The 23,626-nt window shown below is 42.7% G+C and overlaps 1 protein-coding gene across 9 annotated transcripts in view; it reads right to left on the bottom strand.

Moving 5' to 3' along the window:
* Positions 1-23,626, bottom strand: part of AHCYL2 (adenosylhomocysteinase like 2) — a 191,120-nt gene that overhangs the window by 51,212 nt on the left and 116,282 nt on the right. For 3 of the 9 annotated variants that reach the window (XM_068275953.1, XM_068275951.1, XM_068275958.1), the window contains exons 2-4: positions 21,537-21,648; positions 5,080-5,223; positions 1,565-1,665 (exon numbers count right to left, since the gene is read on the bottom strand). In XM_068275953.1, coding sequence (XP_068132054.1) covers positions 1,565-1,665; positions 5,080-5,223; positions 21,537-21,648 — 357 coding nt within the window. The remainder of the gene's footprint in view (positions 1-1,564; positions 1,666-5,079; positions 5,224-21,536; positions 21,649-23,626) is intronic. The other 6 variants (XM_068275954.1, XM_068275952.1, XM_068275959.1 and 3 more) reach the window with 3 other exon arrangements.

The raw sequence follows: 23,626 nt of genomic DNA, 5'->3' as shown, positions 1-23,626 counted from the left end.
TTAGGGTCCTTTCTCTTAGGGCCCTTTTTCACTTAAAAACAAAAATTGTTAGCTACTTTAACATAGGAATGATAAAAAAGTATTTTCCACTATAGCAATTCGATTTTCTGGAAATCGCAATCACTTTTTGGAGAGATTTTTGAAGTGATTGTGTTTCAGTGTTGAATGTTAAATGCAAAATAGCAAAACAAAATTGATGAAAAATCGCAATTGCTTACATTTGTGATTTTCTTTTGCGACTGCTATTGGAAAAGAGCCCTCACTTAATGTTAGACTTGCTAATCACATTAACATTTTTACAGTAGTCTTGTCTTGTGTCTTAACAGTAGTCAACTTACGCCCAGTAATAATCATTTATGATACCCACCCAGGGCTGAATAAACTGATGTTTCAAACAGCTGCCTACATAGAATGATTTTCCATTCTACTGAAATACCATTTTGTCAGACTTGGAACTTTCAAACTTTTCACATAATTCAAAATAAACATAACTTTGCAAGAATTCAGCTTTTGTTTAATCTAAGTGTCAGGCTGGTAATTTTGGGCAACTATTACGGCTCAGTGTACACAGCTACAAGTTCATATTTTAGTGGTATATATAATAAAGTAAACCTGAAGTGAGAGGAATAACATCCTATTGTAGATTTCCTTTAGCAGAGACTGCAGATTAAAACAGAAAACAAAATGCTGGAATCCATAGCAACAGTATACAGATTTGTATTCAGGACTTCCTAGCAGTTCTCATCTCACGGTGTCATTAACCAGAAGTCTATATTTATCCAGCGAAAAAGGCTAGGTAGTATAGACAAGCAATAATATGCCAAATGATTTGGGCAGCATTGACATATGCATTGTAAAATGTACATTTTCACAATGTTAAAATGCACTGTAATTTATTTCCTATAGCGTTGTCAACTAGGGTTGGTTTTTACTAATCTGACCGCTCTGAGTCACTTACTGACAAGTTTTAGACTACTCCATCTTCTCCTTGTTTCCTTTGGCAAGGCACTATACAAAGATGTCAGCCAGCCAGCCTACTCAAATTTGTGGGAGAAGGGTTAGATATCGGCGGGGTGGGGGTTAAGTATCGGTAGAGGGGGTTAAGGATTAGGCATCATGTGGGGGGGGGGGTTAAGGGTTAGGTATCAGTAGAGGGGGGTTAAAGGTTAGGTATCGGTAGAGGAGGGGTTAAGGGTTAGGTATCGGTAGAGGAGGGGTTAAGGGTTAGGTATCGGTAGAGGAGGGGTTAAGGGTTAGGTATCGGTAGAGGAGGGGTTAAGTCTGAAAGTAGGGTTAGGTTAAATCATAGTAAAATTAGTAAAGTTTACAGATATTTTACCATTGACAGATATTTTATATAAGCTAGACTATCCATAATTTTAACAATATTCTACTAGCGTCAATGCCATCACTGCCATGCACCCTTTTTTCCAGGTGCTGTTATTACATGGATGCTGACCATACACTTAGCCATAACCCAAGCTTATATATACTTATTACAATTCTATATGCTCTGTACAAGGACTGTTATAAGCATATAAATAAATAAACAAATGATGCTCACCGCAGTCTGTGCTGTTATATGAGTGCAGCCAACAATCTTTGCTCCAGCCAGTGGCTTTTCTCCTTGGGCTCTCTTGCGTAAAGCCATCAGTGCTGGCATTTCTGGATAGACAAAAGCCCAAAGGAACAGAAATGGCAGAAAAAAAAAAACATGAAAGCCGGGGCTCACAACCTCAAACTCCCTAAAATAAAACTTCTGCAGCTCAGACCTAAGCCTTGTCCATTAACCAAACACCACACGCTCAGCAGTCAGCAAAGACTCTGGTGTTTGATTGCAATTATTATTATTTAGTATTTATATGGGGCTGACATCTTCTGCGGTGCTGTACAGAGTACATGGTCTGTCCCTCAGAGAGGCTCACAATCTAATCCCTACCATAGTCATGTCTATATTGTGTAGTGTATGTCATTTTAGAAGGAAGCCAATCAACTTATCTGTATGCTTTTGGGATGTGGGAGGAAACCAGAGTGCCATGAGGAAACCCACGCAGACATGAACCACAATGCCACCCTCTGCCCAATCTTAGGCCGAATATACATAGACATCAGGGCTTTCAAGGTTTTTCAAAGTTTGAAACATTTCAAATGTAATTTACTGCACATCTTGCAGCAAACCTGTAATGGGAAGGGGTGATAAAAAGTTAGATCCTTACCTCAGTATTTTGAAGCCTCTGGGTGGACCAGAGGCTTCCTGGATGAGCATGTTAACAGTCATGATGAGCATGATAGTCTGCAAGGGCCAATTAAACAAAGCCACTTGTGCACAGGCTCTTTTTCCACTGTGCATGAGGCGCAGCATTCTACTGGGCATGCACAGACCTTACTCACGCATGCCCAGTTTGAAAAGGTTTAGAGAGACTCTAACCCGGATCTGTGGACTATGGAATGATCCGGGAAGTCTCTGGACTATCCAGAGGCTTCCAGCTACTGAGGCATCGAATTTTTTTTTTTTTTTTTTTTGCACTTCAAGTATGCTTTAAGAAATATTAGTGTATGTAGTAAAGAGTACCTGAGGGAAAAATGACAGAGCCTGTTAATGACAGACTGTGAGGCGTGGTGTTAAACACATACCTGTCCTGATGTCTTTAGGGCACATTTGGCGCTCTGCCTCCTTCCTTGGCAGTGCAGCCATGTTTCCAGAGACTGCCAAAGCACTTTGCAACCTGCCCCCAGCTTGGCAGCCACCAATCAGGCCGCGGGCTGCCAAGCTGGGGTGGGCCGCGGCCACACAGGTGGGCATGGCCAGAGCCTCAACAAGCAATCACCTGCCTGGAGGGATAAAACCCAGACAGGTAAGTTTTTAACTCTGTGACCCCTCCCCACCCATCATTTAGATAGAATGTAATTTTCACCTAACGTAATCTTCAATAAAACAGAATGTGGAGGATCACAATCTTTAGTCCAATAAAAGTGGGCGGTGTTTAAAGATAGAATTGCAGGAGTTATCATTCTTTTTAATCTATAAAGGCTGTAAAGTGAATAGGTGTTGGATAATGTTGTACTCTGCACATGAAATCAAGTGTTTGTAAAGAAATAGCAACAAGACATCTGAATAGCCTAGAAAAACAAGTAACTTAATATGCCTCAGGAAGGCATTCCATTCACCTGGGATAGCTCATTTTCTGTGAAGCTATGGAATACTATTTAAAAATGGAATTAGTAGCAGCTCTTTCACAAACTCTACTGGTTCTATAGGGCCAATCTGAATTATTATAAAAAATGACGACAACATAACCTACAGCCTTACTTGCCAGCTTCTGATATCACTTTCTATAAACAATGCACAAGGTGTCTTAAGTTTCAGAGACTCTATTCTAGCTATTATTGTTTTAAGAATCTAAAAGCAGGTACTGTGTGAAAAGAAACAAATACTAACCCACTTTAACCCTCTCTCGACCGCCTAAAGCCGATTGGCAGTGGGAGAGTGGCACGCACAGGACCGCCTAACACTGACTGGCGTCAAAGTCCTGGAGGCTGGGTTAGCGCGCACTTTCCCTGCGAGTAAACAAAGCGGGGCTCCGTTATCAGCCTGCCAGCCACGATCGGTGCTGGCAGGCTGTAATGTAACAAAAAAAAGCAAATACATGGGTGTACAGCACTTATCAAGAGCAGCGCCGTACAGGGGACAACCTTGTCACCGAACTATCCCTCCCAATGGCTAATGCTGGGTACACACAGATTCTCTGGCCGATTTACTGTCAGATCAATTATTTCCAACATGTTCGATTTGCTTTCCGATCGATTTCCGAGCATTTTCCGATCGACTTCCTATTAAAATGAACAGAATGCAATCAGAAAATGCTCGGAAATCGATCAGAAAGCAAATCGGACATGTTGGAAATAATCGATCTGACAGTAAATCGGCCAGAAAATCTCATAGTATGTACCCAGCATAACAATGTAATCCCATATGGGAAATGTAGTGTATGCATCGCAGTCTAGGGCTAATTGGGAGGGGAAGGTTATAAAAAGGATAATCTTATTGAAAAAAATAAATAAAAATAAAGATTGCAGCAGCAATCGGAGACTACCAAAAGAAAGCTCCACCAGTGGGAAGAAGAGGAGGTAAGATTAATTTGGGTGCTACGTTTATGGCAAAGCTATAAACTGTTAAAGTTGCAAAGTGCTGAATTGTAAAAAAAAAAAAAAAAAAAAAAAAAAAAAAAAAATTCGCCTGGTCACTGGGGGGTATAAACATGTGGTCCTTAAGAGGTTAAAGAGGTAGTACTTCTTTCTGACCGCCAGCATGTAGAGTATAAGCTCAACTGTACACTCATAACTTGCCCTCTACTGAAAAATGGATAACATTTGTAAAAACTAGTGTGTGGAGAATGAGCTGCTGCTGAGTAATTTGTGTAACAAAAGAAAAAAAGAAAAAAAAGAAATAGATAATACTGTATGTGGGAGTTGAAGCAAAATCAGTAACAGAAATGTACTACATCACCGATATCGATTAAAGCCTTATCTATATGTTATTTTAAGAGAAGGTGAGAAGAAGTACACTACCACTTTACCAGTAAGTGTAATTTCAAAAACATTACACATTGTGGGGTCAGTTTTTAAAGTGAGGCATGCCAGACATTGGTTCTAGGATGTTTTTAGATTTAGAATCTAACATATGTTCACATTAAACTGCTCATACTTTTACAAATCAGATACCTCACTTCTACAATACAAGACTAGATGTATAAGCTCCCAAGGTGGCTAATGGGAGTCTACAGAGAATTAATTATCAAGTAAATGTGAGAAAGTCAGTGCCATATGTGGATCAGCAGCCTAAGCATTAGACTGGGTCAGTCCTAAAACCCAAAATAAGAGACAATGGTGTAAATTAATCCTGGCACTGCAAATACCATTTCTTCACAAGTTATAGACTGCATGTACTGTGACATTCCTCCGATTGACAGAGGTATTGTTTATAGGCAGGAGCCTTTTTGACTTTCATTAACTAACAATGGTGTACAAAATTCAATACTTTCAGGAGATATATTTTACATTATCACAATGAGGAATTACCTTGCTCTGCGATTTCGATCTCCCGTCGTCCAAATTCGGCCTGCTTGATGTTCTTCACACAGAAGTCACTGTTACCTTTGGAATTCTTCTGCTGCTTGTCCCGCGGTGAGGTCTCATCATCTGAGCTGTCTGTGTAGGAAGCAGCTAGTGAAAGAGGATATAATCAGCAAAGGCAAAACCATTTTGCCTTTAATACAGCACGTTCAGAGACTTCTGAACTTAATGCCATTTGTGCACAGATATCAGAACATATATCAAAGGAAACCTGAAGCGAGAGGCATACAAAGGTTGTCATCCACTTGTAAGAAATGATCGTGCCATGGCTGCTACTGTATTGTCCATGTTGGAAGGCACACCTCTGATCACTGTTCAATCCATGCTATGGTCTAGTCTGTCCAACAAAGGCAGACTCCCAATCTTCAAGAGAAAACCACAAATGACCAGCACTGGAAGAAGACTTTTCTCTTCGAGGCTTTATTCACATGAAGGCCTGAACAAAGTATAAGCCAACATCCAAAACCATTTGTAGATGTAATTATAGGTCTAGTATTTAGCTATTGCTGCCATGCAATGGAGTGATCACCCAGTGGAAGGGCTGGTGTCACATTGCTGTCAGGTACCAACAAACAAATGCAGTTTCGGACGGTGTGACAGTCCTTTGTTAAGTGGTGCTGCTGCACTGATCACTTGTCTCGTTCTTGCAGACGCAAAACCAGTGCAGATGCAGATCAGGTGTTCTGACTGTACTGGCTGCATGCTTTGTTCAGGGGGTGAGACCCAATCTACTGGATGCCAAACAATCAGCAAGGCAGATGTGAAAACGTCATTTTTATAAATAAGATTGATGGCAGCCTTCACGTACCCAACACTAAAGGTTTCCTTAAACATATGTTTAAGAATTAAAGTGTATTCTATGGAAAGCACAGTACTCACAGGCTTGTACTTCACTCCTGTTAAGAGGATTTAGCAAGGGAAACAAATACACATCGCTTTCCTTTACTTTATCAAATTAGCGAATCCCCCCCTGCAAGTGATTTACAATGCCATTCTTGCTCTTGAGCAGTGCCCCAGAAACTCACCTACAGCATTCCCAGCTATAATTGCAACAAAGGCACTGTACTGGCTGTAGTTGCATATAAGACAACATACCTCCCAAACCGAACCAAAGAACCTGCACAAAAAAAGTCAGTAATAAACTGCATACTTATGGAGCTTTTCAGCACATCAAGTTAAATTATTTATTTTCAGCATTTATCTAGGCTTACTATATAACTGTGCTTTAGAAAATGTCAGAGGCACCAGAAAGAAGGTGGACTGTATAAGGACAAAAAAGGGTGGTTGGTGGAGGCATGTCCAAAGACATAACAGTTGTTTAGATGATACATTTAATGACTAACTGTACAAGAGTTTTCTGCAAGCTTTCGGAAATACGTTTTTTCTTCAGGCATGTTTCAGAACTGGTGCGTTTCTACTTTCAGGCAAGACAATGCATAGCAGAGCTCTCTTTTGCTAAACCTGGTTTATACAGCTGCATGGGCTGAAAGGGCTCAGGTCATTTATGTTATGGTTCATTTAGTAATCAGGGATTTTGCGATATTAACACCAATATGGTAACATGCTTCAAGCAAGTCAAAGGTTAGCAATCCAAGAAGAATGGAATGTTTATCTTTCCTGATCTTGTTTCTGCCTTCTTCAGCTTGCCAACCATATTTAATATGTAGTTTTATTCATGTCTTCAATAATTTGGATAGTAACAATCAGCCACTTGCATTTGCTGTGGAGCAACAGAATAAATAAAATAACGGGGTAATGACAAGTGAAGTTTCTTAACTCTTCCTGTACTGGAAAATAAAATGAGACTCATATCTGTGCTACTAATGTTCTACTCCTTAGCTGTCCTACACATACAAATCATCTCATAAGTTTATTTTAACTTCATGTTTGCTTTAAATAAGGTGTTATTTAAATGACTGCAAAGCTAATATTGACCATTAAAGGGCAGAAAGATAAAGTGCCCAGCATACAACAAATAACCCTAAGGCCCGGTTCACATTAGCGGTGGCTATCCGGAATGGCCGTGCCGGAGCCGCACCGCATGCTGGCCGGACGAAACGGACGCACGGCATAGCAATGTAAGTCTATGCCAGGGTTCACATGTGTCCGTTTCGTCCGGACCGGAGCCGGACCGGATCCGGACTCCGGTGTCCGTTCCAACATGCGCTATTTTTTGGTCCGGCTCCTCCGGCAGCCGTATCCGGGGCGGAGCCGGACTGCACCATCCGGCCAATGGAAACCAATGAGAACCGGAGAGCGCACAACACACTGGCAAAAAATCCGGATGTTCTACCCCACTTCCTATGCGGATTTTTGCGGCGATATTGGCTGGGGACACATGGGCAAGCATTTTGGAGTGGAGCAGCACAGCTGGATCCGGATCCGGAGATGTTGGCAGCATGTCGGAGGTGGAGGTGAGTGCTAAACAGCAGAGGGCCTGATTCCACAGGTCCCCCTTCTGCTGACCTCCCAGACCCCAACATTTTTTTTTTTTTTTATACAGGTTGTACTCTTTAAGAATCCGGATCCGGACCGCAACCGTGTTCATACTGCACGGAAACCGTATGCAACCGGACCGGATCCAGACAGGAACCGTACGGTTCAGGTCCGATCCGGCTCCGGTGCGGTCCGGACATCCGGTGCGGTTTTTGCAAAACCGCAAGTGTGAACCGGCCCTTAAAGAGGCTCTGAAGTCTCCAAAATGAGGTTTTTTTTTCCACTTTTAAAACCTCTAACATAATTGCCCCTCCTAAAACGCTGCATCCCTGCGGCTGAAAACTCCATAAATCATCCCAAACTCCCTAGGGCACATCGCAGGGCTCCTTCCACATAGAGGCAGAGCTTTTGTCTGCAGCTCTGCCTCTACACACATCCATCAGCCGCCTCTCCCAGTCTTCCTTCACAGAGAGGGGTGGGGGAGAGGCGGCGATCAGCGCTGATTGACGCGCATGGAGGCAGAGCTACAGCTCAAAGCTCTGCCTCCTTAGGGCAGCAAAATCCACGAGCAAGAAAGTAGGGGATTTTGCCGGGGAGTTAGGGGTGATTTATGGAATTTCACAGCTGCGGGGTTGCAGCGTTTTAAGAGGGGCAATTATGTTAAAGAGGTTTTTAAAGTAAAAACCTCATTTTTAGGAGACTTTAGAGTCAGTGCTTTCTCAAGTCTCTGGCAGCCGTTACATCCCACGCCGCAGCTCCCGGTCCCCTCCGCTGCAGAAGCCGTCCTTGCGAGGTCATCCTCTTCTACTGCGTCTGCACGAACGCCGCTGTCAATCAAGTCCACATTGTCCGGAGTGTACTGCGCATGCTCAGAACTACTGCGCCTGCGCAGTACACTGCAACCAAACTGGACTTGATTGACAGCGTTGCTCGTGCAGGCGCAGTAGTGGACGACCTTGCGAGGTCGGCTTCTGCAGCGGAGGGGACCGGGAGCCAGTGGCTGAGAGCGGAGCTGTGGTGTGGGACATGGCGGCTGCCAGGGGCTGGAGGAAGCCCTGGGTAAGTAGATTTTTTTTCAAAGGGAGCCTGGACATTCCCTTTAAAGTGAACCTGTGATGGCGAAGTAAAAAAGGTACATTTTAACTTCTCACCTTCTTGCTCATCAAAACGCTTGGTACATGCTGACCCATTACATTTATCTGTATGAAAACTAGTATAGACTTAAAAAATACAGAAATTCTGCCACATTCTATGTCAGAATCTAAGCACTTCAAACTAAAGTTAGTAAGGTAGATATGTATGCAAATACTTCACAAAAAAAAAAAAAAAAAATTGGGGGAAAGGATTTGCCATACACTGCTATTTTCCAACAAAATTTCATACACAGTAACATGTGCTAGCCACATGTATATTAAATTGTGTACATTAAAAAAAAGACCTGTCATCTCAATCCACATATAAAGGTCCAATCACGCCAAGTTCTTAAACTAGGAGTTAATGGTAGAGCTCCAATAAAAGTTTATTGGAATAACTGGCAATACTGTAAGAGAGAGAATGACAGATGGAAAGATACTGAAGGATACTGAAGTGGAAGGATGCCGATATGGAGCACAGTACACAACACACACACCTTACAGAAGTCAGTGTGATCAAGGATTAGCGCATGCAGAAATCTTTCCCTGAAGGTCAGTCAGTCCCCAGCAGGGCTCTGTCCAGCACAGCCTGACCTGCAAATCCCTGTGAGACAGGAGCCCGGCATGTTCTGGGCTAGATTCCCACGTTGACCTAAAGCCCTAGAAATCTGTGCTTAATAAAGGAATGACATTGACAGAATATCTGCATGAGAATGAAGAGAGAAAAGGGCAGACTTGGAAAAGATCAGCCTGTTAAAACTGGATTTGTCTCAGAAACAGGCAGATCTTGTGACTTGCATCATTTTATAACCCTTTCCCTCCAAACCTTATTGGTTTAGTCCTAAAGGAAAGACATATTACTGGGGAAAAAAACAAAGTTACTGCAGAAGAATGACATGCAATTATTCTGTGCATATTGCTGGAGAAGCAATCATTCATGCAGCATTGGTAGTGAAAGGGACTCAATCCCCCCCCAACCACACATTGTGCAGGAGGACGTTCATTCAATGGTCATACAAGAAAACATGCATGCCAATTTGTGCCAATAGTCATTCTTTATCTAACGCTATTTGTACATACAGTTTCACGTGAATGACGATTGCCCAAATGGATCTGCCAAAAAAAGATTGATTCTTACACCTAAGAACTTGTGTTCTGTATCTTTGCAGGTTATGGAGTGTATAGTTTTTATTAACAACCAGACCTGAAACATCACCAATGTCTTGTCTAGTGTGTGTAGGAGGACATAGTACATACTGTTAAACTACTCTATAGAAAGCTGCAGGTTATCTTTCATGTAAACAAGAATGCCTTTTCTCTTTGCACAATTGCATGACATACTGACCATTCTCCTCATCCAATAAGGCTATATTAAAATATTAACGGAGGGACAATTAAATGAGCTCTTTACGGTGCTTTATGTCAACAGTGCATTTCTAGCTTTCCCATCATGTCTTAAAGAACACCTAAAGTGAGAGGGGATATGGAGGCTGCCATGTTTATTTCCTTTTAAACAATACAGCGTTGCCTGACATTCTGCTGATCATTCTTGCTTCAGATGTGTCTAAAATCACCCACCTGATACAAGCTGGCAGCAAATCCAGTCAGAAAACATCTGATCTGCATGCTTGTTCAGGTTCTATGGCTAAAAGGATTGAAGCTTTCAAAGCAAGACGTTACAGGCGCACGTTAGAGCAGCCTGTAACGCAGCTCAACTCACAGTAATGAAAAATCAATGGGCTGTTCACAGTGCCCACGTTGCGTTACATTGTAACGTTGCACGTTATTTAAAAGTGTATCATGCTGTGCCTTAGACTGTTTGCACATGCTCAGTATTGTGTTTTTATTTTTATTTTGAGGAGGAGAGGAGGAGGGGAGAGTCTGCTATTAGCCACATGGCTAATTAATATTCCCTGCACTGCCCTGTAGTGATGGGAAGTTCAGTTCGATTCATTGAAAAGAGCCGGATTTCCTATCTCTACTGTTCAGAATCGATTCATTGAAAAGAGCCGGACTTCACATCTTCACTTCTGCTGTGTTTTCTTCCTGGAGCAACGCAACGTCCTGGTGGGAAAGAGACCTAAAGACAGTTGATCATCAGGATGCCAGGCATTTGCATTGTTTAAAAGGAAATAAATATGGCTGCCTCCTTACCCCTCTCACCTCAGGTGTCATTTAAGCCCATAATGAATAGCTATAACCTTCCATTGCTGCTCAAGAAACTTTTTGATGCCTGAGTAACTCGTAGGGGGTACTCGGTTTTACAGCTCTGCCTGCAACTTTTTCCTCAGTCTTAACATTCACTCCTAGTGGTTCCATCCAGAAATCTGAAGTATGTACAGTTGCTTCTTGATGCCCCGTGCCTTATGGCAGTATGTCAAAAACAGATTGCCTCATCAGCTACCTCTTGACCCGTGGGAACTTTAAAAGAAGTTTCCCAAACATGACAATGCTCACCCACGCCGCCCCCCCCCCCCCCGAGCAGTACTAGCTGCTCACTCAGGAGGCAATCACTCCTTGACTAAAATGATCTGTACAGATAATCTTGGGTCACAGAAGTAAAAAGTGTGTAATAGGCTTAAAATCCATGACTTAACAGTTTATTAACAATGTCCTCTACAATTGTACTGTGAAGGCAGCAAGATCCTAGATCGAGTAGCACTGTCATCCTTAAAGGGAACCTTAACCGTGGGCCCAAAAAAAAAAAAATTCACTTACCTGGGGCTTTCCCAAGCCTCCTGCAGCCGTCCTGTGCCCGCGCTGGTCCTTCGGTGCCCTCCGGTCTCCCTCCGCGGCTAAGTTTTGTTTTCGGCCGACTGCCAGTCATGCGGACGCGCTTTACGGCTCTTTACGACGGGGAATGAGGAAGAAGGGGACGCTTTGCCGGAGGACGACTGGCGGTCGGCCGAAAACAAAACTTAGCCGCGGAGGGAGACCGGAGGGCACCGAAGGACCGGCGCGGGCACAGGACAGCTGCAGGAGGCTTGGGAAAGCCCCAGGCAAGTGAATTTTTTTTTTGGGCCCACAGTTAAGGTTCCCTTTAAAGTGCACCTAAACGGAGGGATATGGATGTTTCATTTTAAACAATACCAGTTGCTTGGTAGTCCTGCTGATCTCTGACTACAGTAGTGGCTGAATCAGACACCTGAAACAAGCATGCAGCGAGGAACTGTTGTGTCAATCCCCGCCGATTGTCGCCTCTGCCCCGCCCCTCTCAATCTGCTTTCACAGAGAGGGGCGGGGGAGAGGCGGAGATCCGTGCGGCGATTGACGCGGATGGAGGCAGAGCTGCAGCTCATAGCTCTAAATCCACAGCTGAACTCTGGTCCCCCTACCTCTTGTGTCCCTACCTCTCCCTCTAGATTGTAAGCCTTTGGGCAGGGTCCTCCTCCTTTTGTGTCCTACCTGATCAAGCACCTCCATTACTGTGCACCCATGCTATGTATCTGAGTGAACCTAACTTGCTTAATCTCCATGCTCCCCTCCAGTGACTGACTAAGCATCACCTTGTACTCATACTGTGCTGCGTGATCTGGTCTTTCTTGTATTCATGTATTGTCATATTGCGGTTTGTCACCCCTAAATATTGTCTGTAACCTAAATTAATGTCCAGCGCTGCGTAATATGTTGGCGCTTTATAAATACAATAAATAATAATAGGAATCCACTTGAGCAGGCACCGTCGCAGTAAAAAAAGCTCTTTATTGATTACATAAGTAAAAGGCAGAAGACAACGACAGACCGCTGTTTCGAGCTAAGAGCTCTTTATCAAGTTGTCAAAAACTGCAATACAGATAAAACATTGCTTCCCACACAATATATAGCCCGTACCTACCAATCAGAGTGCAGCATTCGAAAACAACCAACCAGATTGTGCCACTTCATAAGTGGACCTGATGGGGAACTGCAAAAGCAGAGTTAGCCCCTCCTCATCACTTGTAAAAATATTGTATAATATACACAAAGTACCAAAAAGCAAGAAAAAGGGGGGAGGAAGGAGCATCTAGTAAACCTACCCAACTGTATTCAAACATCGCTGCGCTGCAGTCATCGCGGAGAAAACACCGCAATATAAAGTTTCCAAACATCACGTATGTCAACCAATCAGCTACTGGGGTCTAAACCTGCCGACCAATAGGAGAGTAACAACACTGAACTTACTCAAAAACGCCGACCAATCACCAGTCAGCCTTGGAGTGAACCTATTGGGAGCAACGCCGGAGGTCCTCTGACGTCACCGCCACTGTGCGCCGTAACGCCGACCAATCAACCGCATCCCTATGTGTCTGCTCGCACGCGCATGACAGAGGCGGGCAAAAAGTCCGCCTCGTCATGCACAACTAATCATTGGCTAAAGCGGAAAGAAAGTCCGCTGTATCAAGCCCATCTAACTAAAGGGCGGCACTCCAGGCATGGCCAGTAAACAAATACTGACCAATGGGACACTAAGGCATCCCAAGCAACTTATGACCATAGGAATTCACTCCCCTAGATACCTCCACAGCGCGCAGCATGGCCAGCATAGATAATACTATTTTCGGATGTCTCCCATCAATCTATTGATGAAACATAACAGTATCTAGCTAATAATAAGCTCATATACACACAAATTACCACCAACCCCCTATTGCCGGATAGAACATAATCAGTCATGGTATAATACCAGATGCTCCAAAATAATCCCCCAAAGAAAAAATAAAAAATAAAAATACAAAATAAACCATGCACACCTGATAGGATACCTCCAACACTGCACTCTATGATAGGCACACACAAAGAACTCCACCCCCAAGAACAAAGACCCCTCAAATGCAAAACGACAGGTCATACTCAATATTCAAACCTCCCCTGCCCAAAGTATCCAATTTCCTAATCCAGAAGTTTTCCCGTCTGGACAGTTCTCTATCACGATCCTTACCACCCCCCCAACCTATTGGAACCCCATCAATCACCTGCACTCTTAATTGTGCAACCCCATGACCTGCTTCCACAAAATGTTTGGCCACTACCTGTGTAGTATCCTTATTTCTAATTGCTGTCTTATGAGAAGATAATCTCACTTTAAGTGCCTTCGTGGTCTTGCCCACATAGGCAAGACCACAGGGGCACCTCAGCAAATACACAACATACGTTGAATTACAATCAAAGTGTTCTCTAATCTTGAAAGGAGTACCCTTAGAGGGATGTCTAAAGACATCCCCTTTACTAATAAAGCTGCATAAATGGCAGCTCAAACAAGGATACGTACCCTTTTTGCCCTCTCTCAACCTATGTGTATTAGATGTAGTATGGACCAATTTGTCACGAATTGTAGGGGCTCTTTTAAAGGATAGAAGGGGGGGGGGGTATCTGAACTCAGGGACTCTAGGGAAGGCTTCTCTCAACAGATGCCAGTGTTTACGAACTACCTTGCCTATCTGTGGACTACAAGTGCTAAAGGTTGAGACAAAGGGCATACGAGCAGAACTATCACTAATCTGTCTACTCTTATCTTTAACTTCAAGAGTCCATAAGGGATATCCCCTTCGTCTGAATTTGTGTTTCATTTTAGCAAGTTGGACTACTTGCTTTGGACCCTCGGGTACAATGTTCTTAACTCTCTTCATTTGGCTGCTGGGGATTGCATTTTTAACCTGAGGTGGATGGAAACTTGAAAAATGCAACACAGAATTCCTGTCTGTACTTTTGACATACAGGTCTGTACTTAAATACTCACCATCTCTATAGACCATAGTGTCGAGAAAAGAGACACGCTCTTCATCTATGTGTGCTGTCAATCGTGGGACATCTAGCAGACAGGGAACATAAAAACTCATCTAGGGTCGAACGCGGCCCCGCCCACAAACAAAAAATGTCATCGATGTATCTCCACCAGCATTTAGCATGCTGGCGGAAGGATACATCGGTATAAACAAAGGATTCTTCAAACAAACCCATAAAAAGATTTGCGTAGGCCGGAGCCACGTTCGACCCCATAGCTGTTCCCCTCTGCTGGATGTAAAAATTGTCCTCAAACTTAAAATAGTTAAATCTCAACACTATTCTAAGTAACTCAACTAAGAAAGTACGTTGTTCCCTAGAGAGGTCAAGCTGCGTCATTAGAAACCAGTCGATCGCCTCTACACCCCCATCGTGTGGGATGGAGGTGTAGAGGCTCTCAACATCCATTGTTACAAGCAAAACATCCTCCCCAACAGTGCCAAGACCCCTCAGTTTCTGCAAAAAGGATGTGGTGTCTTTAAGGTAAGAATCTAACTGGATAACAAGTGGTTGAAGGATTTTGTCAAGAAACTGGGCTAAAGGGACAAAAACTGAATCAACACCGGACACAATAGGACGGCCCGGTGGAAAGTCTAAGTTCTTGTGAATTTTTGGTAATGTGTAAAAACTTGGGGTGACCGGGTGATCTTTAATCAGAAATTTCGCAAGCTTCTCATCAATAATATCTTTAGAGAGAGCACCTTCAATCAATGCTTTTATTACATTCTGTATATCACCAATCGGATCCCTATCAATTCTCTTATACACTTCTGTCTGATTTAATTGACCCAAAATTTCTTTCCTGTAGTAATCTGCATCTAAAATAACTACAGCCCCCCCTTTATCAGCGGGGCGAATGACTATATCACTTCTTGCTTCCAGATCTCGTAAGGATTTCAACTCTCCTTTAGTTAGATTAAAAGTCACTTTCTCCTGTGAGGAACTGAGTTCTATCTTTTTAACATCATCATTGACCTTGGTGACAAACAAGTCCACTAATGCATCAGCTGAAGGAGTAAAAGAACTTTTAGTACGTAGTCCACTAGCTGATAAAGTGAGCCTATCATCCTCACATTGATTTTCCCTCGTCTGTGAGGGCAAGGCACTAAAAAAGGCCTTCAATCTAATATTCCTATAGAACCTAAACAATTCTTGTTCTAGCAGAAAAAAATCCGGTCGATTTGTGGGGCTAAACCCCAGTCCATAGTTCAGCAGTTTCTTTTCCACAACAGATAGCTCATGGCCTGAGACATTAACAACTAGGTCCTGGGTTGTACATCCTTCCTCTGGCGTAGGGTCATGGTCTGACTCTGTTGGCCTCTTTTTATGGTACCTCTCCTGTTGGCGCCGGTACCTGGCCCCGCCTCTCCGTTTTCTCCTCCCCCCGGGGATGCATCCCTCGACCCCGGCAAAAAATCTGTGTCAGAGGAGTTTGGTAGCGAATTTCCAGAGTCAGGTCTACCACCCCTCGGTACCCGAGGTCTTGCCCTAGGTCGCCTTGAGTTGGCCGGAATCATCCTTTGCCATGAATAGACATATCCCGATTGATAATCCGACAAGTCCCGATTATATTTGGATCTCTTGATCTCCTCCACTGAAATTTTAAACGTGTCCATTTTTTTCTCTAGATTTTCATGAAATGATCTATAATCCTCCTCCGTGATCAAAGACCTCAATTTGTGAGTAATATCAATAATTTTCACTTCCAGGGCAGGTAATTCGTGATGAATAGTATTTATCATGTGTAGCATAGCATCAAAAGAAGCTTTGTTGAAAATACGTTCCCAAATTGCGCAAAAATTCTTATTCTTTGGAAATAACTGAGGGGCTACCTGAGCCCGCATAGATCTTGGAATTTTTCTATTGCGACAATATTCGGTAAGGGTTCGTGCATGCAAATCCAACTCAATTCTCTGCTTCTTTAACAGCTCCAATTCTCTCTTTAAAGGCTTCACATCTGGCTTTTGTAGAAACGTCATTTCTCCATCAGTAAGGGCCAGTATTCTCGTAGCCTGTTCCTCAGTAAATGAGAAGACATCCGGACTGGTGTCTAACTCGTTTTCTCCCATGGTGCTATAGCTCTGTTGTGGTGTCAATATATACAGACAATGTAGGTTGTTAGAGCAGCACCCATCAATAGGAAAATTCAGGGACGTGCCTCAGCTCTCAGCTCTCCACACCACTGGAACTGTAAACTGCAGGAATCCACTTGAGCAGGCACCGTCGCAGTAAAAAAAGCTCTTTATTGATTACATAAGTAAAAGGCAGAAGACAACGACAGACCGCTGTTTCGAGCTAAGAGCTCTTTATCAAGTTGTCAAAAACTGCAATACAGATAAAACATCGCTTCCCACACAATATATAGCCCGTACCTACCAATCAGAGTGCAGCATTCGAAAACAACCAACCAGATTGTGCCACTTCATAAGTGGACCTGATGGGGAACTGCAAAAGCAGAGTTAGCCCCTCCTCATCACTTGTAAAAATATTGTATAATATACACAAAGTACCAAAAAGCAAGAAAAAGGGGGGAGGAAGGAGCATCTAGTAAACCTACCCAACTGTATTCAAACATCGCTGCGCTGCAGTCATCGCGGAGAAAACACCGCAATATAAAGTTTCCAAACATCACGTATGTCAACCAATCAGCTATTGGGGTCTAAACCTGCCGACCAATAGGAGAGTAACAACACTGAACTTACTCAAAAACGCCGACCAATCACCAGTCAGCCTTGGAGTGAACCTATTGGGAGCAACGCCGGAGGTCCTCTGACGTTACCGCCACTGTGCGCCGTAACGCCGACCAATCAGCCGCATCCCTATGTGTCTGCTCGCACGCGCATGACAGAGGCGGGCAAAAAGTCCGCCTCGTCATGCACAACTAATCATTGGCTAAAGCGGAAAGAAAGTCCGCTGTATTGAGTATGACCTGTCGTTTTGCATTTGAGGGGTCTTTGTTCTTGGGGGTGGAGTTCTTTGTGTGTGCCTATCATAGAGTGCAGTGTTGGAGGTATCCTATCAGGTGTGCATGGTTTATTTTGTATTATTTTTATTTTTTATTTTTTCTTTGGGGGATTATTTTGGAGCATCTGGTATTATACCATGACTGATTATGTTCTATCCGGCAATAGGGGGTTGGTGGTAATTTGTGTGTATATGAGCTTATTATTAGCTAGATACTGTTATGTTTCATCAATAGATTGATGGGAGACATCCGAAAATAGTATTATCTATGCTGGCCATGCTGCGCGCTGTGGAGGTATCTAGGGGAGTGAATTCCTATGGTCATAAGTTGCTTGGGATGCCTTAGTGTCCCATTGGTCAGTATTTGTTTACTGGCCACGCCTGGAGTGCCGCCCTTTAGTTAGATGGGCTTGATACAGCGGACTTTCTTTCCGCTTTAGCCAATGATTAGTTGTGCATGACGAGGCGGACTTTTTGCCCGCCTCTGTCATGCGCGTGCGAGCAGACACATAGGGATGCGGCTGATTGGTCGGCGTTACGGCGCACAGTGGCGGTGACGTCAGAGGACCTCCGGCGTTGCTCCCAATAGGTTCACTCCAAGGCTGACTGGTGATTGGTCGGCGTTTTTGAGTAAGTTCAGTGTTGTTACTCTCCAATTGGTCGGCAGGTTTAGACCCCAGTAGCTGATTGGTTGACATACGTGATGTTTGGAAACTTTATATTGCGGTGTTTTCTCCGCGATGACTGCAGCGCAGCGATGTTTGAATACAGTTGGGTAGGTTTACTAGATGCTCCTTCCTCCCCCCTTTTTCTTGCTTTTTGGTACTTTGTGTATATTATACAATATTTTTACAAGTGATGAGGAGGGGCTAACTCTGCTTTTGCAGTTCCCCATCAGGTCCACTTATGAAGTGGCACAATCTGGTTGGTTGTTTTCGAATGCTGCACTCTGATTGGTAGGTACGGGCTATATATTGTGTGGGAAGCGATGTTTTATCTGTATTGCAGTTTTTGACAACTTGATAAAGAGCTCTTAGCTCGAAACAGCGGTCTGTCGTTGTCTTCTGCCTTTTACTTATGTAATCAATAAAGAGCTTTTTTTACTGCGACGGTGCCTGCTCAAGTGGATTCCTGCAGTTTACAGTTCCAGTGGTGTGGAGAGCTGAGAGCTGAGGCACGTCCCTGAATTTTCCTATTGATGGGTGCTGCTCTAACAACCTACATTGTCTCAATAAATAATAATAATAATAATAATAATAATCCAGTCTGACTTCAGTCAGAGCACCTGATCTGCATGCTTGTTGAGGGGCTGTGGCTAAAAGTATTAAAGACAGAGGATCAGCAGGAGAGTCAGGCGACTGGTATTATTTTAAAAGGAAAAATCCACATCCTTCTCAGTTTAGGTTCACACTTCTCAAAAATCATGTGCAGATTCTGAATTGGTGAAGATGTGTTTGCCTCGCATGCAATAAAAGTCCATGGAGATTTGCAGTTCTAACTGAAAGTTTTTTTGTATGCACTAAAAAAAAAATCTTGCATTTTGCAGCATAAATTTGCATGCAAACTCATTGACTTTCATTAGCTACTCTGAAACATTGCATGCAAAAAAACGGATATGAATGCAAAAAATTAAAACGTAGTTTCCACATTGATATGTATGAGCCCTGGCTAAAGGTAGCAATCCAATTCAGTGACAAAATATTTATAAAGACACTCATTAACCCAAAAAGCAGTGCTCTTGTAGCTACTAGCTGTAGAGCGACGCTATCCACTTCTATGAAGTTAAAGATCAGGATGGACTACAGAAAGGGTAGTCATGCAATTTAAGGGCAGTGCAAGTTACTGTCACTGACCAAGATATTCCTCAAACATCAGCCTCCGGTTGGATGTAGTAAATAAAGAGGCAAAGCTCCATAGACAAAATGTCACAAGCAATGGATATTTTTTGTGAGTGATTACATATGACTAAAGGTTTGTTGCTGTGGCAACACAAGTTCTCTCCACTCTCTCTCCCCCACTTTCATAATCGTGATGACCAATGTTAGCTTTCCTGTCATTGCCACTTAATATTCCTGTCAAAGCTACTTTGACACTGTAAAATTTGATTACTTCCAACTGTAATAAAACCTTGAAGGTAATGATCACTGATTTGCTGGGAAGATGGGATGGCTGAAAGGTGCACTGATATTTACACACACTTATCACTTCTGACTAATGACATACAGCTGCCTTAGCATACAGCACAGAACTCCATGACGACAAAGCAGCCCATATATTCACATATATACCAGATGGCGGATTCTAAATGAAAAGTGCTTCAGTGCAGCCATAGGCAGAGATAGTGTGTTCTATCCATGGTTCATGACATAGTTAACCTTTCACTGGACACAAAACTGAGTAAAAGCCCCATATAACATGCTCAAATTGTGAATCTGGTCTAACTTAACAGATACTTCAGTTACTAAGTAACTATTCAGCCATATGAAACAAAGAATGCCTTCTTACTAGGTCTTTAATTCTTTCAATAAAATTTCAAGGATATAGCAGTTTAAATGGTTTGCCACGTGTTTCTTTGCTGAAAGACTTCTGTACGATACTTTACTTTAGAATTAGTACTTAAAGGGGCACTATGGCGAAAAGTTTTAAAATATGTGCAAATCTACAATTAAGAAGTACATTTTTTCCAGCGTAAAATGAGCTATAAATTACTTTTCTCCTATGTTACTGTAGCTTACAGTAAATAGTATAAATCTGACAGAAGTGACAGGTTTTAGACTAGTCCGTCTAATCATAGGGGATTTTCAGGGATTTATTTATTCTCAAAAGCACTTAGTGAATGGCAGTTGCTCTGTCCCAACTGCCAAAAAAAAAAAAACTAACAAGCAGGGAAGCTGGCCAGCATCATTGTTTAAATCCTTTTTAGGGAATATCTTTATAAAGAATAAAAGCCTTGCTGAGAATCCCCTATGAAGAGATGGACTAGTCCTAAACCTGTCACTTCTGTCAGATTTCTACTACCTACTGTAAGTGACAGCAACATAGGAGAAAAGTAATATATGGCTCATTTTACTCAGAAAGAAAAAAAAAAACTTACTTATTTGTCTATGTTTGCACATATTTTAAATTTTACAATTTTTCGCCATAGTACCCCTTTAAAATGAATTTTTATGCAGTGAATATAAACACAGTCAGAAACGTTAAACCAACCACAATGCTCATGATCTACAACAGCCCTCTATAACTAACTATATGGACATCAAATATTACTCAGGTTATAAATAAACAATCCCAGGCAGATCGGCATCATCCACAAGGCTATCCTAGGCAGTCGCCAAGGGTCTGGAGAGAGTCTAGGGTCAGGTGGATGCTAGCACCACCAAATCTTACTAAATCATCAGTGAGGGGGTTAAAAACTGCCATCTTGCCTAGGACCCCATTCCATTTCAGATCCCAGGACTTCCCATTACAATAAGTTTTGAAATGTTTGATAGCCTATTGTGTATTAGTAAGTGAATATACTTGCAGGTATTTTTTCACTGTTCTAGAAGTAACGGCAGCCCTAATTTACCTAGCGGTAACTATCCACTCATGTCATGAAGGCAGATTCTTGTGCCTTGCTGAAACTCCAATGTATTCCAGGATTTCCACCAGGGCTTCGCAGTCAGAAGTCGAGAAGCCAGAGTCGGAGCAACTTTGGGTACCTGGAGTCCACAGCCCTGGTAAATATTAGACTAAGAAGTGAAAGTTGAGAAGCCGGAGCCATTTTGGGTACCTGAAATCGGAGGTTTCATAAACTGAGTCGTCGTATGATTTTTGTACAGACTCCACAGCCCTGATTTCCATAGATCAAATTTGTGGCGGACCACATATAAATGAACATGATGTGTATCTGATACTTTTGTTTAGCTGAAGTGAGCTAATCTAGACAAGTACAATGAAAATTAGAGAAAAATAGGATTATTTGCCCCAGTCAGAATGAATCCCTGTTTAAGGTTTAAAATATGACATGCCCAAGTTTTCTTTGATCTGTCTGTGCAAATTGGCTCTGATTTTTGAACGTGAGCAGATGAGGAGACATAGTACTACAGAGAGACTAGAGCCAGAGCTTACCTGAACTGTAGCTATCAGTTGATGACTGGGATATGGAGCGTGACAGGGAACGGCGACCTATCTTTGTGGGACGCTTGTTAAACTCCCGCTTCTGGTCTGCAAACTGGATCTGCTGCGAGAAAACAAACAGTGAATGTAGCCAGATATAATTTCCAGTGGTCTACTCTAAAGGTGGCCACACACCATACAATTTTTTAAATATCTGTTCAATTTAAGAATTGCAATCAATTTTTCTGACTGGATTGTAACATTTCAAAATTCTGACCAATGTTCCACACACCTATGTTCAATTTTTCCCCAATTATGATAAAAATGATTGGAAACTGACAAAATTGCTAGGGTGCGTATAGTAATAAATTGACAATCTAACACACACCATACAATCTTTAGAAAGATTGAGGAAAAATATCTGGCATTCCGGATCGATAAAAATCGAAGAAAACGGGAAATCCGATCGGATTTTTCAATCGAATGAGGAAAAAAGCTTTCAATTTTTTCGGGAGATACGATCGCTTTTATCGAATTGCCATAAAATCGGATCATTTTATTGTATCGTGTGTGGCCACCTTAATGCAATATCCCTCTTCCCTGTCTGTGAAATCATACGAAAGAAAAAAAGTTTTGAATCAGGATGATTACGTTTTTTATGCTTGCAAAACAATGCATCTCCTTTTAATGTCCAGTGCATATAATCTGTGTGTTCTTCATGATGGCAGAATACAGGAATCGAGTCTGAGGAAGGCTTTATAGCCGAAAGCTTATTCTTTTTCATTTAAGGTAGCCAATAAATGGTATCATTCTGATTCAAAACATTTCTCTTTTACTGATGGCTAACAGTACAAATCTCCACTGTTACTGCTATGCTGAAAAAAAACATAGGCTGAGACAGGAGGCCATATTAACAGGCAAGGAAGAGAGAGTGACCACAGTAAAATACTGACCAAACAAACGTCTGCACTGTACAATATAAACCTGTAGCCTTGTCCTTATGCCTGCCTGTCTGGATACAAAATAAGAAAAATCCTCATCCTCAACAGTTACAAGCGCATGTTTTGTGGGACAGTGAAAAAGTGTTACAAGTATTTCATGTCAAGATCAAACTCAAAGGACACCTAAAGTGAGAAGTATGGAGGCTGTCATATCCATTTCCTTTTAAACAATGCCAGTTGCCTGGCATCCTGCTGATTTTTCACACATCATAAGTCACCAGAAACAGGCATGTGACAAATCCAGTCAGACTTCAGTCAGAAACATCTGATCTGCAGGGCAGCACAGTGGCGTAGTGGTTCGAGCTCCTCTGAGGGACAGTTAAGTGACATATATACTCTGTACAGGGCTGCGGAAGATGTTGCTGCTATAAAATAATAATGATATTATGCATGCTTGTTCAGGGTCTATGGCTAAAAGTATAGGCACGAATCGGCATTGTTTCCCCACTTACGAGCACAAGGAAACCTTGTCTATTTCTTAAATAGCTTGCTATCCGAATTGCACTGCAGTGCGATTCTGGACGGTGTGCTTGCACATACCCCAAATCCATATAGCCATGTCTGGCACGCTAAGCTATATGGATACATATTCGCATCACTACAAGTGCCACTGTGCGTCCTTGCTGGATGCACGGCAGCTAAATGGAAACCAGCCCTTAGAGGCAGAGTATCAGCAAGACAGCCAAGCAATTTGCATTGTTTAAAGGAAGATAACTATGGCAGCCACCATATTCAGTTATTTCCCACAATGCAATGAGGTTCACAGACAGCAAACTGTCAGGTCTGGAAGTACGGACAAAGGAGGTTACAGGGTAGGGCTGCATGATTTTAGGGAAAAATCGAAATCGCGATTTTTCTCTCCGAAATTGCAATTTCGATTTTTCCCCGATTTTTTTCAAATGCTGGGGGGGGGGGGGGGGGGGATTTCCGCACTGCCCGGTCCGCTGTCTGTAATACTTTGCTTCTGGCCCCGCTGTGCGCGGATTGGCCAGAAGCAGTGAATATGTGTGAGTGTTAATGAGCGGGGGGCGGATCCACTCGAGCGAGCGGCCGGGCACATACAGCATTACCAATCACTGGCTAGCGATGGAATGACGGCAG

Source organism: Hyperolius riggenbachi, chromosome 3, assembly GCF_040937935.1.
Source record: "Hyperolius riggenbachi isolate aHypRig1 chromosome 3, aHypRig1.pri, whole genome shotgun sequence".
NCBI classification, from domain to species: Eukaryota; Metazoa; Chordata; class Amphibia; order Anura; family Hyperoliidae; genus Hyperolius; species Hyperolius riggenbachi.
Note: the sequence above shows the minus strand (reverse complement) of the source record. Positions and strands in the feature narration are given on the sequence as shown.